The sequence below is a fragment of the Emydura macquarii genome, unplaced genomic scaffold, assembly GCF_026122565.2.
Source record: "Emydura macquarii macquarii isolate MOO-44397 ecotype Brisbane River unplaced genomic scaffold, CSIRO-AGI_Emac_v2 contig_212, whole genome shotgun sequence".
NCBI lineage: Eukaryota > Metazoa > Chordata > Testudines > Chelidae > Emydura > Emydura macquarii.
In genome coordinates, this window is record NW_027130349.1 from 733115 (window position 1) to 749910 (window position 16796).

At 40.9% G+C, this 16796-nt stretch overlaps 1 protein-coding gene across 1 annotated transcript in view; it reads right to left on the reverse strand.

The window, feature by feature from the left end:
• Window positions 1-735: 735 nt before the first annotated feature.
• Window positions 736-16796, reverse strand: part of DSG2 (desmoglein 2) — a 47789-nt gene continuing 31728 nt past the window's right edge. The window contains exons 7-15 of the mRNA XM_067546221.1: window positions 16364-16498; window positions 16042-16227; window positions 14851-15110; window positions 14245-14387; window positions 12124-12351; window positions 10197-10427; window positions 8949-9073; window positions 6007-6363; window positions 736-4268 (exon numbers count right to left, since the gene is read on the reverse strand). Coding sequence (XP_067402322.1) covers window positions 3180-4268; window positions 6007-6363; window positions 8949-9073; window positions 10197-10427; window positions 12124-12351; window positions 14245-14387; window positions 14851-15110; window positions 16042-16227; window positions 16364-16498 — 2754 coding nt within the window. The 3' untranslated portion in view covers window positions 736-3179. The remainder of the gene's footprint in view (window positions 4269-6006; window positions 6364-8948; window positions 9074-10196; window positions 10428-12123; window positions 12352-14244; window positions 14388-14850; window positions 15111-16041; window positions 16228-16363; window positions 16499-16796) is intronic.

Below are 16796 nucleotides of genomic sequence, written 5' to 3' on the forward strand. Positions count from 1 at the left end.
TGGACAGGCCCTCTGAAGCCTTCTCGTGCAGGGTTGCAGACCTCTGGTTGAGAACCGCCGCTCTAAACCAATGCGAGCAACAAGTTGATTTTTAATTTAAAAGTCAATGAGCTTTTCGTCGCATTTGTCACAAGATCTTGTACAATGATTGTTGACAAACCCATGACTAGCTGCAATTCAGAATTTAAAAAAAAAATGTACTGGGAATCAGGATCTTCTGTGTTGTCGTCCTGACTGTTACTTCAAGTTTCTCGGCTTAGTTTCCCCAGCAGTAAACTGGGCGATAATGCCCACCTCAGCAGGTGTGATGAAAAGTGAATGTTTGTAAAGTGTGATGAAGATGTAAAACTTCTATGTGATCTTAAGCCAAAGCCCACTGAAGTCAGGATGCAGTGTTCTGTTGCCTTCAGCAAACTCATCAGTACTCCATAGCATTATTAATAACTAGGTGGAATGAGATTTTCAAAAGTATCCAAGTGAGTAGGACCCCCAGCTCCTATTGAGTTTCACTGAGACTTGGGCACCGACCACTTTTCACCTCTATTGAAAATCCCAGCATTCATTACTACAAGTTGAAAGAATTTAAAACACAAAAACAAAAACAGGTTAATAAGAAGTACCTATTTTTATTTCGAGTGTATTTTAAACTAAATGACAGAGAGTATATCAGCATTTTTCTTTATTTGAAATTCCATAAAAATATAGAAATCACTGCAATAAAAAGGAGATCATGTATAAAACCAGTATAAATCCATTGTATATGTAGGAAAAAAAGCAGCCATCCAGTCAGAATTCATGCTTGGAATGAAATACAAGTCTATGCCATATACTTTAAAAACTAAAACCAAAGATACAGGGCCCAATTTACTAAGGTATTTAAGCATGTTTTAAGCTTTTTAAGCACATGGAAGTATTCTGACTGACTTATATGGAACTACTCATGTGCTTAAATAGCCCTTGCTGAACAGACCATAGGTCTCATTTTCATTCCCTCCCCGCAATTTAAATATAATACATATTTCTATTTTAAATTGCTTTCCATAAGTTTCTTGGTATTCCTCACCTTTCCCCCACCCTCGTCTCAAATCAAATACAATCAAACGTATCTCTGTTCAAACAAATTTCAGACAGAAAATAATATGGTGATACCATAGCAATGGAATTGTATGAAAATTTGATTAGAAATGGAGTGAAACTGAAAGTAATAAAAATAATCACTGAATGTCTCTCTCTACAATCTAAGGCCCCAGTCCTTAACTTTACCATAAGTAAGTGATGCACATTTATATTTCACATGCATAGTGTATGCAAGCTCAGGCCTTAATATATAGGTACCAAACAGTAATTAAAAGCACTTGTAGTATTTTTACTGTGGCATTACAGTGGCAAAAAGCATTATCCTATTCACAGCAACTTCTAGCTTAGATTTTAAACAAAATTCACTTTGTCTTCCAAATAAAAATTATTTACAGTCAGATATATACATACTACATTACTTTCATCCCTCTTTTAGGAGGGAATGTGTTTCCCTTTTTTCAACATTTAAATATCAAGGGGAAAAAATGGACTAATTGCAAGTTCTGTAAAAACTGTAGTGAGCAATCTCATTTCCCACCAAATCTAAAGCCAGCCCCCAGTCATGCAGCACTGAAGGCAGCAGGGATTTTGGCAGCAGCATCAGGGTCTTGATGTCAAATTTTAACCTGCACCTCCAGTTTTGTGCCTGCAATTTTACAACACAACGTAGGTCACTTATCTGACCGCACCTGCAAATCAGGTTCTATATATGTCTAAGTGATTTCAAGCATCCCTGAATCTCTGGCCCTACATCTGTTCTCACAGCGGCAGAAGAAGAGGGAGAGCTTTGTTTACTTCTCATGTTATTTAATGACCAATAAAAGTAAGCAAAAATATAAAAGATTAAAATGCTTATATGCATTACATCTAAGCTGGTGCAATATGTCAAAAAGTAACAGAAGATCTCCACAAAACAAGATCTGAAAATTTTTTAGGTGGCTTGAGGAAATATTGCTACACAAATTCTCATAGAGAAAGGCACGTTTCTTGGTACCTGGACTGGAATCACTGCAGGGAAAAATTTCCTTTTAATTGTATTATGTAAGCATTCAACCCTAACTACAACCAAAAGTCACAGAGAAGGGATGGAAATAACTTTTTCAAGGTAACATGCTGATTAGTTGTATCTTTTCAAGTTGGTTATTTTCAAGGCTATGGTATTAAAATGTTCCTTAAAAGGTAAATATGTAAAGAGAAGATAGGGGAGTGATCAAAATTCATGTTAGATGTCTAAAATCTAGTCTTGTGTGTGTCATGTGCCAAACACGTGCCAAACACAGGTACATTCCCAGGAACAGATTTTCCTATGTCTGAGGCAGTTGCACCTCACAGCTAGAGATCAGTATCTGCTCAAACTGCTTCTGAAAATTTTTACAAATTCTTCCATTTGTAAATCTGCTGGCGCCTGGAATATTACATATGCAGCCCCAATCTCTTTGGGGAAAAGTTGTTTCTGGCCTTTTTAGATGACAGGGAATGAAACTGATGACTAAGTTCCAGAGCTCCAGCAAGACACTTTAGAACATAGGAGACCTTAAACTGTTCCAGAAATATAGTTTAAAAAAATTATAGTAACAACAAAAAACATTGGTAAAGACTTTTCTGGCTTTCTAATTATATCGTTCTCTGAGTGTGGGTGATGGGCTTAGCCTTCACCAGCATTAGCTTGCATGTGCTGAATACAGTAGAAGAAACAAACAAGGAAACATTATTCCTATTACTGTCCCTTTTGGAAGAATTACTACAAAACACAATGAAGTCAACTGCTTTTTTCCCTGGTCTTATTACTTATTTACAGAAACTATTGTAAGAAAATTCATGCCATTTTTAAAAGCACAAGAAAGTTCAGATCTCGAGAAACTGAAAAAGGAAAAACTGGCAGTACTGCTGGTAGATATACCGTATTTCCCCATGTATAAGACGCACCTTTTTTCAAAAAATTTGGGGTCTAAAAATTGGGTGCATCTTATACAGTGGTACTTACCGGTGATGTACCGTAATACATTTATTTTCAAATTTCAGGCCCCAAAATTAAGGTGCATCTTATACATGGGGAAATACGGTAAATGATGCCCAGCAGAACTGTCTGAGAGAGATGTATTTTATGAGCGCGTATACTGTACAGTGCTGTATTTTGTGACCTTTGAAGACTTACTCAGGATAGAAGAATCCTCCAAACCTAAGCCTGTTTGGTTAAGTAGGGGGTCTGTGATTAGTATACGTTCCTGCCTCCCAGGTCCAGAAATGGTAGTCTGCCCTTTTATGCTTTGTATCCCTGAAACCTCATCTGCAGTGGTGTAATTAGCGTGCAGCCCTGAGGTGGGTGTCACCACCCTTTCAGTTACCACCATATTCTGCCCTTCTAATAGATTGGGAATGCTTAGCGAGGCCTTTAGATCTGAACTAGGTACAAGCAGTGTCTCCCTTTCCCTCACAACAACATACTGTGAGTCAGGGAGGTCGTGAACTTTTAAGACTTCAGACAAAGTGTCATCCGACCTAATCAGCCTTTCTGTTACCATAACGTTATGTCCATTTGGCAAGTCAGGGATTTCTAACATGTCCTGCAAACCAGAAGCAGGGGTAAGCACTCTTTCTGTTACAAGGATGTTCTCCTTAAACTGAGGATCAAGAACAACGGTAGTGGGTCGCACACTGGGGCCAGCTGCATAGGATGTTTGTGTCATTATCACATTGCTATTAGCCAAAGTATCAGGAATAGGCCTAGCTTCTTGCAGGCCAGACCTAGAAGCAAAGGATGTTTCAGTGACCATCTCCTGTGTCACAGATTCTGAACCTAAGCCTCTATGCACAGGCACAGATGTCTGGAAGCCAGTGCCTGAAGAATAGGTATGTTCTGAACTGAAAGCATTTTGCTGATCGAAGAACTGTGGCAATGCATCATTAAGACGCAAACCTGACTCATTCACTGCTGGACTAGCATGCCTGTCTTTCAGCACACGGGAACTATGTTGGCTGACTTTCACTTCTGCATGTTTGCCCATGCAGATATCTGCTAGGGTTTTAAATTTATCTCCTAAATCATCCAGAAAACGGTCATCCAAGTCATCCTCAATAAAGCTGCAGCAGCCAATGGAACCATGCGGGGAGCCCGCTTCTTCCTGACAGTAAAGCATGAGACAGTCGTTTGCGAGTTGAGCTTCATCTGCATCAGCAAAAGAGACAGCTTTCTAAAATAAAGGAAGAAAAAGCAAACAAACTGTTGAATAAATGTTGCTTCAAAACTTCAAAGGGACGTTACCAACTTTAAAAAGCAACCGCATTTTTGTTGGAACAATTTTTACTCACGGTTATAAATGACATCCAGCGCTACGTCTAGACTCTGAGCTCGGGGTGTGATTGCGCTGCCCATGTGCACATATTTGCACTAGCTCTCATTGTTTTAGGAGGAACGTAAGTAGCAGTGTAGCTGTGGCAGCGTGGGTAGCGACCACAGAATCATGGCTTAGCTGTGCCGACTACAAACCCACCTGAAACTGATGGATATGTACTTGGCACAGCTAAGCCAAGCCTCCATTGCTGCTACCCACGCTACCACAGCTTACACTGCTATTTATTTTCATCCTAGCTCAGGGAGAGTTAGCACAACTGCATGTGTGTGAGCAGGGGAATCACAGCCCTAGCTAATAGTACAGAAATATCCTCAACACACTAACTGAAAACCAATAGAAGAAAAGAAGATTTCGGTCTCGCTCAGTTTGTATAGACAGCAGCAGTTGATGTCAGTCAGTTTGCGGATTCCTCTTTGTAAGTAGGTATTTCACAGAGCAGCAGAACGGGAGGGAGGAAAAAATGGAGAGCAAATAGGAAAATTTGACTAAACCCACAAAAATTGTTAGCAGGATTCAGAGACAGTAGCAGAAACCAGTTTGTACTCACTACAGCGTGATTTAAAATTTGACAGTGCCCTTAAAATATTTCACTTTTTGGAAGCAAATCAACGATTATTACATTGGTGGGCATTTCTGCCCTTCCTTCCCTCATCTCCCCAAAGACATATCCCTTCATTCTTTTGGAGATGGGCTAGAAAACGTAACTGGTATTCTTCATCACTAATTTCTATGATGTATTCAAATCATTCCGTTCATACAAAGTGTAGTAGCTGTAACTGGAAAATATTGCATTCTGGTTTAAATGTTTAGCATTTGTGTAACACTAAGGTCCTGTTGTGGTAAGGCCTCTATGCAGAACACACCAAGGACTGCAAGCACAGAGAGGACCCTAGATAAGCAGCGAACTAGATATTTTTTGTACTGTTCCTGCATGTTATCACATTCTCCTCACTGTGCCCCTGCACTCCATCACGTATTACGTGTTCATGCCCCTCACAACCTATCCTCCTTATTCGTTGAGACCACTTCCCCCAAACCCTCCTCTCCCCACCATATATGGAGTTGTTTTCCCCAAGAAACAGAGAACTGGTTTTGGTGATTAGTTTAAATCGGTTTAGTCTATCTTAATAAGTGAAATGTATTTTAAAAAGTGCTGTAATAATTGTACTTTGAAGCTGCTTGTTAAGCTCTTCCCAACGCGTTGCTAAATAAATTGCTTGGAACTATCTGCGTAGCTGGATTTTCTGAAGAAGAATTCCTCTTGCTTAACAGTCCCGAACCCAAGAAGACTTGATGTGTGTAACTTTACTCATGGCAATCATACTATTGAAGCTTAAATAAAGTTACGCACATGATTATGTCTTTTGCCTACGACTGGGCCTAAGGAAAAAATGGCAGGCAGACTGTGAACACAAAATTCCTTTTTTTAAAAAAAAATTATTTCATACAAACAATCCTGATAAATTGTTTTATGTTTGAAATAGAATTAAATGGTGTTTAACAACTTGTTTCCACAAGATTTACTTATTAAAATAAATAAATAGGACAGACAGATATTCCCAAACAGGACTCTTACATCACTGAAGTAGTCTCCCAAAAATTCTTCATTTATGGTGCCTCCTGCTCCCGCCGCCAAGGTGCCTCCTGCTCCCGCCGCCAAGGTGCCTCCTGCTCCCATTGTCATCATGTTGCCAGCTGCCCTAGCCCCACCAGCAGCCATGATCCCATATTCTGCACCAGAAAGAAGATGTCTTTGTTCTTCCCATCTGCTGTTGCCCACGTTAACATTACCATGGCTTTCTTTGATATAGGATGCAGAACTGCCTCCTCCTGTAGCAGTTGCACTTGCACCCATTGCTGCTGCTCCTGCTCCACTGCGCATATTTGTTGCGGAGCTGTCCAATGCAGTGGGAGCGATGAGGTTTAGGATTGCCTAAAACAACAATGAAAATATAAAAACCGGTTACTAACCTTCCGTAACTGTTGTTCTTCGAGATGTGTTGCTCATGTCCATTCCATGTCAGGTGTGTGTGTGCGCGCGTGCCACATGTACCAGTGCTGGAGATTTTTCCTTCAGTGGTATCTGTAGGGCTGGCTTTAGCACCCTCTGCAGTGGTGCGCATATGCACCGGGATAAGGGTGCTGCCGGCCCCGCCTCCCTCTCAATTCCTTCTTGCCAGAACTCTGACAGAGGGGAAGGAGGGTGGGTCATGGACTAATTAAACTTATCCAACAAACTATGTAAACTAAATCTACAGATGAGACCACTGGTAGAAAGCTTGCTGAGGCAAGAATATTCCAGCACCGTCACTGTTGGTAAAAAAGGACTGAGGGGGAGAGGGGTCAGCAGCGCCCTTATATCAGCTCATATGTGCATCACTGGCAGAGGGCGCTAAAGCTGGCCCTACAGATACCACTGGGAGAAAAATCTCCGGTCCCAGTGGATGTGGCACGCGCACACACACCTGACATGTAATGGACATGAGCAAGTGCTTGAAGAAGAATATGAAACGTACTCTGTGCTGCACATGGAATTCCCTAAGCAATTGGGCTGGGTGGAGTCCAGGAGGGCGGTGGTTGGCATGATTGTTTGATTTGGCGTTAGATACGCTGTTACAAAGGGCAAAGTGCCCCATGAAAAAGGGTGCAGCCTTTATGACTGTGTAGCCAAGGAAGCTCACAAAAGCCATTTCAGGGATATTGTGTGTCATCTCCTGTCAACACCAATGAGAGAGAGGTAAGAAAAATCAGGAAACTCCAGCGAGTTGGCAAAATTTTCCCAATGCGTCTTTCAGTGAGAAAGGCATGTGATCTCATGCAGCACCCTAAACTTTAAGATCCTGGGGCCTCTGCAGAGTCTGCTGGCCCTTCTGTGGTGCTGCCTGGCTTTCTTCTCTCTTTCATGGCAGCTTGGTCATGTTGCCACTTTCTCTTTCACCAGCACCTTTTCCAATGGGGAATGCAGGCTTTAAGCAAAAGTTAATGCCCCACTGATTCCACCTGGATATTTACCAGTGTCAGGAGAGAGTATGCCAATGTTAGTAATTACTCACCGGTCCTGCACAGACCCCACCTAAGCCTCAGCCTTATGCAGTTGACACTGGAGCTTTGTGGAGTGGCAGACAGGGAGCCAGCATGCCACATTCACTGTTCCCCATATTTTCACCTCCTTTCCAGCTATTTCTGACCTAGTTAAATCACATTTGCTCCTCCTCATACTTCGCTGGAAGGGAACACTGGGCACTTAATTGAAAGTCTGAGGGCTGTATCCAAACTAAGAGGCTAGGAAGCATCTCATTACATCATTTTTGCTGCTGCATTAGCATATCCACAGATTGGAACTGAAACTTCTCCCCTTGTAAATGCAAATATTTAACTCTTTTGTGGTTAAGTTACTGGACACACCAGTATTACTCCCATGCTCCCCCTCCTCACTTTCCACTCAGAAAGATGGTACCATCATGGCAGATATGGCAATTTCTGTAATAAATAAATTTAAATCTCCCACAGGTGTCATTGTGGACTAGGGACTGTATGTAATTCTGAGGGTAGAGTGACCACAGCTCCTCCAGGAATTAAAAACAGTGGGGGATGATTAGGCAAATTCACTCAGGTTGTAACACCTCCTTAGAGGTACTATCACCTGGAGAGGCTGGCATATACTGGTTCAAATTGGATTCTCCAAAGACCAACAGACAGAGAAAGGGCTTTTGGATAAATAGCCTGAGTTTAAACTGACTCTTGGAGCCTTCTTTCTGATCCAGCAAAGGGGCAGGACCATCTGTCCAAGATGGGCAGGTGGGAGGGTGAGGGCATCCAATCATTGAGGAAGGGTTTGAAGGAGTGACTTCTACCAGAGCCACTGCTGGAGCTGTTGGATGGAGGGACTGGTGAACTCTGGTAAGCTTATTAGTAAAAACAATAAAAAGAACCTAAAAACGTGCTAGGTTTTCTCTGGAATGCTTTCACCTTAAGAATAACTGTGCTTGCTTGGGAAAAAACAGGTGGTAACCTGTAACTGTGAGCACTGCACCTGGTCATAGCCCTTGGGGAGAAAGCAAAGCACAGACACAATCCTGTTTAGGCAGTGTGGCTTGCTGGGGAACTTACACCGTAGGAAGAGGAGAACTATGCAGCCTGGAAGGGTGGAGACTTGTGTCCCCCTCCAGGAGAGGTGATGGCTGAGGAACCAGAAGCCTAAGGGTGGGTGCCCTTGATGGACCACGAGGGGGACATACAGGTGCAATTGCCCTGAACTGTGAAAATCACTATTTGCTTGATTATTTCACTCTTCTTTTCCTTTGGAATTTAAACAATTTGGTTGATACTTCTAGAGCGGCATATGGAATTTAGCCACACACATTCCCTTTTTAAAAAAATTAATGAATGTTAATGGAGTGCTAAATCCTCTGCACTGCTTGGAAATCTCAACCCATAATCTAAAACCGACGCCAAGCAAAAATTAAAATACTTAGATTAAAGGAAAACAAAGAGGATACTGGACTACGGTAAACTTGCCTTGCCTTCAGGTGCTGCCCCTTCACTGTTCCACTTACGTAACATCTCTTCACTACTGTCAGGTATTGCTGTGAATCCTTTAGCGCCTGATCCCCAGCGGCACAACAGCAGTAAGAGTGGTATAACTGGAGGGGAACACAACGTATCATTAAATGTCTGATCAATTAAAGTTCAAATCATGTTTAGGTAATTGGCTGTAGTTAATTGGGTAATAAACATCTGAACTGTGCACACACATGCACAGGCACCTTTTCTAGAAATTCAGCAATGTAATGCACAGGTTATTTAGTTATGGTCAGTAGATAATTCATTTGTACTAAGGTCCTGATCCTGCAAACACTCATGCACCTGCTTAACTATGAACATGTAAACAGTCCCATTAAAGTCACCATCTTGCCAAACTGAGCCCTAAGTACCATTAAGTCCACCTCCTCCAGTTTTTTTGCTCTAAATAGTGGACTCAATATCTACAACGCCTTGCCACTCCCAAAGTAGAGGGTCCAGCCCAGCCTGTTTGTGTTTTGAGCCAGGTTACAGGAGTAAGGAAACAGACTTGATATTCTGGAGAGGGGCCAGAGTAGTGGATAGGGGAAAGCCATGGTGACATTATTTGAAGGGAGTGGGAAGGGTCTGATGGTGATTCAGTGGACCATAAGAGGAGCCCTAAGAAAAAACAAAAGGATTTCTCAATGCTTTATCATCTGTCCTTTGGTATATCATATGCAAATGTTAATGTTTAAAAGCCACTGAAAAGATAGAAGTAATATGTGGTAACAGGAAACTGCTTCAAACAAACACTTACAGAATGAAATCCTGGCCCCATTGAAAGTCAGTGGGAATGGTGCCCTTGACTTCAGGGGGCTCAGGATTTCACCCATGTATAATTCTTAGGCCTGGGTCTACACTGCCGGTGGCAGTCGATGGGAGATACACAAGCTACACTTCGTGTCTTGCGTATCTCCCGTCGACTTACTAACTTTGACTTATCGTGGCTTCTCCACTTTGGTGCGCTGATGGGAGATGCCCTCCAGTCAATGCAGCCTTATGCTTTTCATGTGGGTGGATTTACAGCATTGAACGGAGAGCACTTCTGGGATTGATAGATCGGCAGCGCCACCAGAGCCGCCAGCAGTATAGACGGACCCTTAGATTATAAACCCCTTGGGAGGTAGGGTTTCTTCTTTCGTGTCTTGTACTGCATAGAATATGCAGTCAGTGCTTAAGATATAATAAAGAACATTTACTTACGTAGCAATAATAAAATTGCCAAGATAATTAGTGCAACGGCTCCAGCTCCTAGCCCAATTGAGGAGTCGGTTATTTTGTCTTGGCACGCATCCCCATCCACACACGTACAAACTCTCAATGAAAGCGTCTGCTTTTCAGCACAGCTGAAACCTTGCTTATCTTTCACTAAAATTTGAACTTGATATGTGCTGGGCTTTGCATCTTCTGGTAGTAACAGCTTCATGCTTGTATCTTTATGGAAAAAGGATGGGGTGAAAGAAAAGCCAAATCAGTGAAACAAGAACTGGGTGGAGAGAAAGTTAGAAATCATTGTCTCTTACTAAAGAAAAATTAAACAAAATTCTACCAATGCAATAAGAATTGACTTTAATTCATACTAATTGCTACATTCATCATATAATTCACACTCTGTGACAAACTATAACCCATGTTTATTTCTAGTTTCTAGAGACTGTGGAAAAGTCTGGTTAAAAGTTTAATTGTTTGTATGAAGCCCCCAAAATAGCATTTGTTTATGATGGGTTACAGTTGTCTAGTCCTCTCCTATTTTCAGCAAGTAAGAAGGGCCCTGACATAATGGAAAGACTGCAATTTGTGCTGAGAAGGTGGGAGCAGGTTGCTAGGAGTATCCCTACAGATATCATGCATATCATGAAGAACAGCTCTGCAACATGTCTGTGTACATTGATTCTTTGGGGTGGATATGGGGTCAAAGGATTTTCCCTCCTTCTCTGTTGAGACGAGAGCACAAATGGCTTGGAAGGTTTCTCCCGAGCCATGTTCTCCTGGGGAATTGGGTATTATCTGGGCTTGGCACTGCAGGGTTGATTCTGGGAAATACGGACAGGTTTAACATACCATCCAGAACAATGTAGCTGCAACTATCTGGGCTGCAGCAAACCGGGAGGCTGCAAATGCCAGTTTGGCAGCAAGCAAAATAATCTATCCTGAAAGGTGCTAGCTGGCTGTGGCAGCCCTCTGGCAATGCTCTGCAGTGGTGAGTTGTAGAGCCACCTGGGAAGCGGAGGATCAGTAGATGAGCAAAAGAGCTCCTTGGTACTCTTGATTTACCTGGTGCACTTCTTCTAAATACCTGCACAGGTGTGTGTGTGGGGGGGAGGGGGAGCAGTGTGCAGTGGGGCACTGCCCTACTCATCACACTCTGCAATACTGATCAAAGAAAATAACCTGTGAACGGAAGAGCTCCTGCTTCTCACAAATCAGAGTACAGACATGACCGCATATTGCAACTACATTCTTGCAGAGTAGGCCTCCCCAACCAGACGGACATTGTTGTGAGGGTCCTCTTCCTTCCCCTAAAGTACTGGAGCGTCTTGGACAACTGATTAAGAAACCAGCTGATGTGTCTGCTGCATGGCAGTTTCCTTTTTCTCCATGGCTCAGCTCCTGAACTGAACTGCAATTCAGGAATGTGAGCCCTGCAGCTGGCTGCTGTTACATGGCTGCAAATTCAGTCACCCAGAGAGGAACTTCTATCACCTGAATGCCACGGGGCTAGAGAGAGGAAAAGGGGCTTAGTCCCAATATCACTCTCAAGAGCCCAATCATTACAATACAGGTGATCTGGTTGGGCAGAACCATTTTAACTCCAAATACATAATTCTGTACGCTATGGCCATTAGAAATGAAGGGGAAAGTAGAAACTTCAAACTCCTGATGCATCTCCTCATGTGGCACAGTTGGGGTTGGCCCTGCTTTGAGCAGGGGGTTGGACTAGATGACCACCTGAGATGCCTTCCAACCCTCATCTTCTATGATTCTACGTGGAGGTGCTTTTTGGCTGGATCAAGCCCTAAGATTCTGATCTGACCAGAGTTGATAAAATGCGATATAAATGCAGAACTGTAAAGAACTGAAAATGATTTTACTTAAAGGTTTATTATAAGTCAAATTGATACTTTCTTACCATTTACGTCTCCAATCACCCATTTCTTTGCCATCCCTTCAGGCTCATCAACGACAATAAAAGCGAAGGGAGCACCATTTGGATAAGCATCTCGATCCTCAGCTGTAAAACTGAAGAACTTTGCATCTGAACACACAGTCTGTGCTGGAGTCACAATGGTTGGACAATTATCATTGGCATCCGAAATGTTAAATACAATGGTACCAGTGGCTGTTTTCTTAGGATAATCTGCAAATAAAAATATCAAAGCTTAAATATTCTTAGTGGCTGTGTACAAATTTTTGCTTTAAAAAAAAAAAAAAAAATGGAATTTTTTTTAGTACAAAAAGCAGTAACAGAAATTTAGGACCTGCTCCTGGCACCTATTGAAGTCAATGGTAGCTTTGCCTTTGACTTTAATGGGGCCAGGATTTAACTCTTAATATTTACAGGCATATCTGCAAGGTTATGCATTCTAAATACAAAACATTTTTAAAAATAAGTAAAACAGAACTACAGTGCAAAAGAATCGTTATAAACAACAAATGAGATACAAAGAACACTAATCACATACTTTAAAAGACAAACACCATGCATATGAGAGTTCTTTTCTACTGTATTCAAACAACACAGGACTACTGAGATTTTTCAAACCTGCTCTTCATAATACTGAGAGATTTCAACACTTCCACTTTGATAAGCAGTATTTCAACTGAGCTTGTTCTGAATACAAACATTTCTTGCAATGTAGTCCTATCAATAAATGGATAATAGCCACCCAAGCAAAAAGAGTTCAGGATCAAGAGACAGATTAAAAAAACCAACCAACCAACCAACCAACCAAAACAAAAGAAATCCCAAAAAACTAAATTCTACACTGTCAACAAAGCGTTTGGGTGAGATGGCGGCAACTCTGTGGATATGTCGATATTGCAGATAAAGGTGTGATTGCAGCATGGTAGGCATACCTCCGCTATTTTTAATCTAACTGATGGGGGTAACAGTGGTAGTGAGGACATGGCAACATGAACTTTGGCATGAGCTAGTCACCCCAAGCTCACCTAGTTATGCAAGTACATAACTAGGTGAGCTTGGGGTGACTAGCTCATGCCAAAGTTGCTTGCATTGTACTAGCTCATGCCAAAGTTGCTTGCAAGTTGTACTTGCATTGCTAACCTGAACCAGGGTCCATGCTGCCATAGCTTAGCTTCACTGCTATTGTTATCTGTGCTAGCTAGATTAAAAACTGGTGTGGGTATGCCTACCTGTGCAACAATCACACCTTCATTTGTGTTTAGTCAGATCTTTTAGAGGCAAAGGACAAACTTGCACCCCCAGTGGAAGGAAATTTTGTATTGGCTTTAAGCCACTTTTATACCCCTCCTGGATTCTGGACTGCTCTGGGGGCCAGAGCAGCCCCCAGCACCATTGAGACAGTCTTGGGGAGCTGTTCCTGTCCTTGGCTGCCTACAGGCAGCAACACTGCATAGAAGCATTCCAGTGTTATGTGCTGTGGCCACACCAATGGCATGCGCCTCAGTCCAGTGCTTGCAAGGGAGTCTTGGGAGGACAGCCTACAGCTGTCTTCCACAGTTTTTGGGCCAGCAGAATTCTCCCCAGTTGGAAGTAGCCCCTTTATGCTGCACCTGTCCTTTTATCTAGCATGCAGGGGTCAGAGTGGGGTGGGAAACTCACCCTTCAATTTTATCATCTTGCAGAACAGCTACAAAAAGGAAACAATCAAAATTTTGAAATAAAACAACGTACAGCATTTAGAACCCTTTTAATATTTATATGTGGTGTTAAAAATGGCCACAAAAACTTCTTACAGATACATTTCCAGAGTGCATAAGGACTTCGAACTGAACAAGGAAGTGACCATAATATACATAGACATTGCAGCCAGAGGAGCCCTGCCTGCTTATGCCAGAGAAGCTGACCCTTACACTACTAAGGATTAGAGCATATAGCCCTTGCTCATGTTAGTGATTTGCTTTGATGGGAGTGTTCATCAATAGAAGGGCTGTAATATCTAGCCCTCAAGTGCACTGATCAGATGGTAAGACTGCTCTCTTGCTACGCAACATTAGGTTCAGCAAAATACGGACAGTTTCTAAAGAAACCTAATACCTCACAACTTACGATCAGTTATGGCCAGAATGGTGACAGTATAGGTACCATTAATTACATGAAATGACTCATAATCAGGTATTTTTATCAGCTTGATTTCTGCTGTAGTAGAATTTATCGTGATCCAATTATCTGCATCATAGTTTTTGAAATATCTGTTTGAAATAAAAAAAATTATAATAAGACAGACAATCATTGCAGGGGAAAGCTGCTTTGCTCATGCACATATGCGTACACACACATTGAATATTTGCTCTACACCACTGTATCTTCATTTTCATGGGATTTTTACATGTTTCATCCTAAATCTCAGTGCACAGTATTAAATCAAAAGTGTCATGCACTGGTATCCCTGTAGATTTACTAAGTGGATACATCAGTACAGACTATTTCTGTAGAGAGATGCACTTATCTATCATATGAAATAACAGAATAACAAGTCCATAAATTCTACATATGACCCGATAAAATATATTCTAATTATTACAGTATAAATGAGATGGGTATCAACAAGCATGACTATAAAAGAATTTCAACCTAGTGTTTGTTTGATACAAAGATTTAATATAACACTCTATAAATGACAACATGGCTAATTAATAAAAATATGATGCTTACTTGATATGTTCTGCTACTTTTGCAGTGTCTTCATCATAGGCTAGAAATTTCCCAATAATCCGGTTTATAGTCATAGTCTCACTTGCTTTAATCACCATTGTTCTGGGTTTGAATACAGGGCCTTCTGGCACATTTTTCACCTTAATTGTCACTGGAATTGGTTTTGCTTTGTAGGTATGACTAATTGATTTGTGAAATGCTGCTTTATTTGTAACGACAACACTTAAGTTCATGCTTTGAATTTCCTCATAATTGACGTCCTACAACAAATGCAAAAAGCCCAACAAATGAAAACTTCACTCAAAAAGTAAACACAAAATTTGATACCCAGATAATGTTTAAATGTTCAATCTTTAAAAACATTTTCTTTGTTAAAAGTGAATGAGTTAAGGCTAGCAAAAGGTGCTAGATTGACAGCATTAGGGGAAAAAAAAAACTTGTCAAGTTGCCTTTCAACATATGTCCTGTATATCAAACAGTATGCATGATAAGAATACAATATCTTGTTATTTGTAGGAGTAAATTCAAAGTAATAGCTTCAGGCCACTGACTTTGGAAAGAATACCATCTCCTGGCCTTGCGCATGGAATCTCACTCCATGCATCACAATTGGAAAAAGGAAGCAGAATGTATTCCATACTAGCTTTTGTACATTCTAGTTTTCGCCCTCTCATCATGATCATATCTAGCTCTGAAAGTGCTTTTCATCTGTAAGGCTTAAATCACTTTATAAATGTAGTTAAGCATTGTTATCCACAAATTACAGGAAGGGAAACCAAGATATAAGACCTGATGCTGGGAGCTGCTGAACATCAACTCATGTTAACTTCAGGGGAAATTGAGGATGCTCAGCAGCTTGCAAAACCAGGCTCTAAATGATTTACCTGATGTCACACACAGAATCAGTGGCAGAGCCAAGAATGGGACCCAGGTCTCCTAAACTGAAGTGGAACATGCTTTCCTTTGTTTTTCAATACAATTACTCAGTATGTCTATGTAAAATATAGAAATGGAGGAGTGTTCCATCTGTAAATTATTTGCTATTCACATGCTGGTAGAATGCAAATAATTTTAGTTTAAATTATTATTCTATGTAATTTATTTTAATATATAAAAAGAAGTCTCCCTAAGAAATAAAAAAAAAAAAAAAAAAAAAAAAAAAAAAAAAGACACTCCATAGCATACACTTACCTTCACAAGAATTAAAACTCCTTCATTTGTTCGAGTGTCTGTCTCTATACGGAAATAATCCTTTTCATTCCCAGAGACAATTGTAAAGTTTGCCAGCCAATTATCAGAGAATTCTTCATCTTTATCAAATACTTTCAGTCGTATAATTTCCACATTTGCTCTATTTTCCTCGACACTGCCTTCATACTGCAATCAAACAATATGTCTTTTAAAAAATGTTAAGTCTACCCCATTTCATTATGGAAGAATGAGTCCTTTGCGTAAATTAATTGTTACTACCAGACACAGGAACACACAAAGACGGATTAACAAACATACTTACCGTCTCCTTTTCAAGAACAGGCAGATTGTCATTGACATCCAAAATCTTGATTTTTACCGTACAGGTAGTAGCTAGCCCATGTTCATCTCCATTTCTGTCTCTTGCTTCTACAATCAAAGTGTAGCTACTTTGTTCCTGCGTCATATTCAAAAATAAGTGTTTAACTCCACACAGAAACCAAATTACAAAATCATATGAAACATTTTTGCTCCACTACATTATCTCTTTGATAATTGCTCCTGTGTAATGACTGAGTATGGCAGCATGTTTAATTAATATTAAATTTCATTCATCATAACCATTCTGATAGCTGAGTTGTTCTATTGGAGTCCTGAGCTCAGGAATGTACTTAGGATTTTCCCAAAGAACTTCGGCTGTTGGTAAATGGAGGGTGGAAGGAATTTGAGAGAGAGAAAAGAGACACAAATAATAA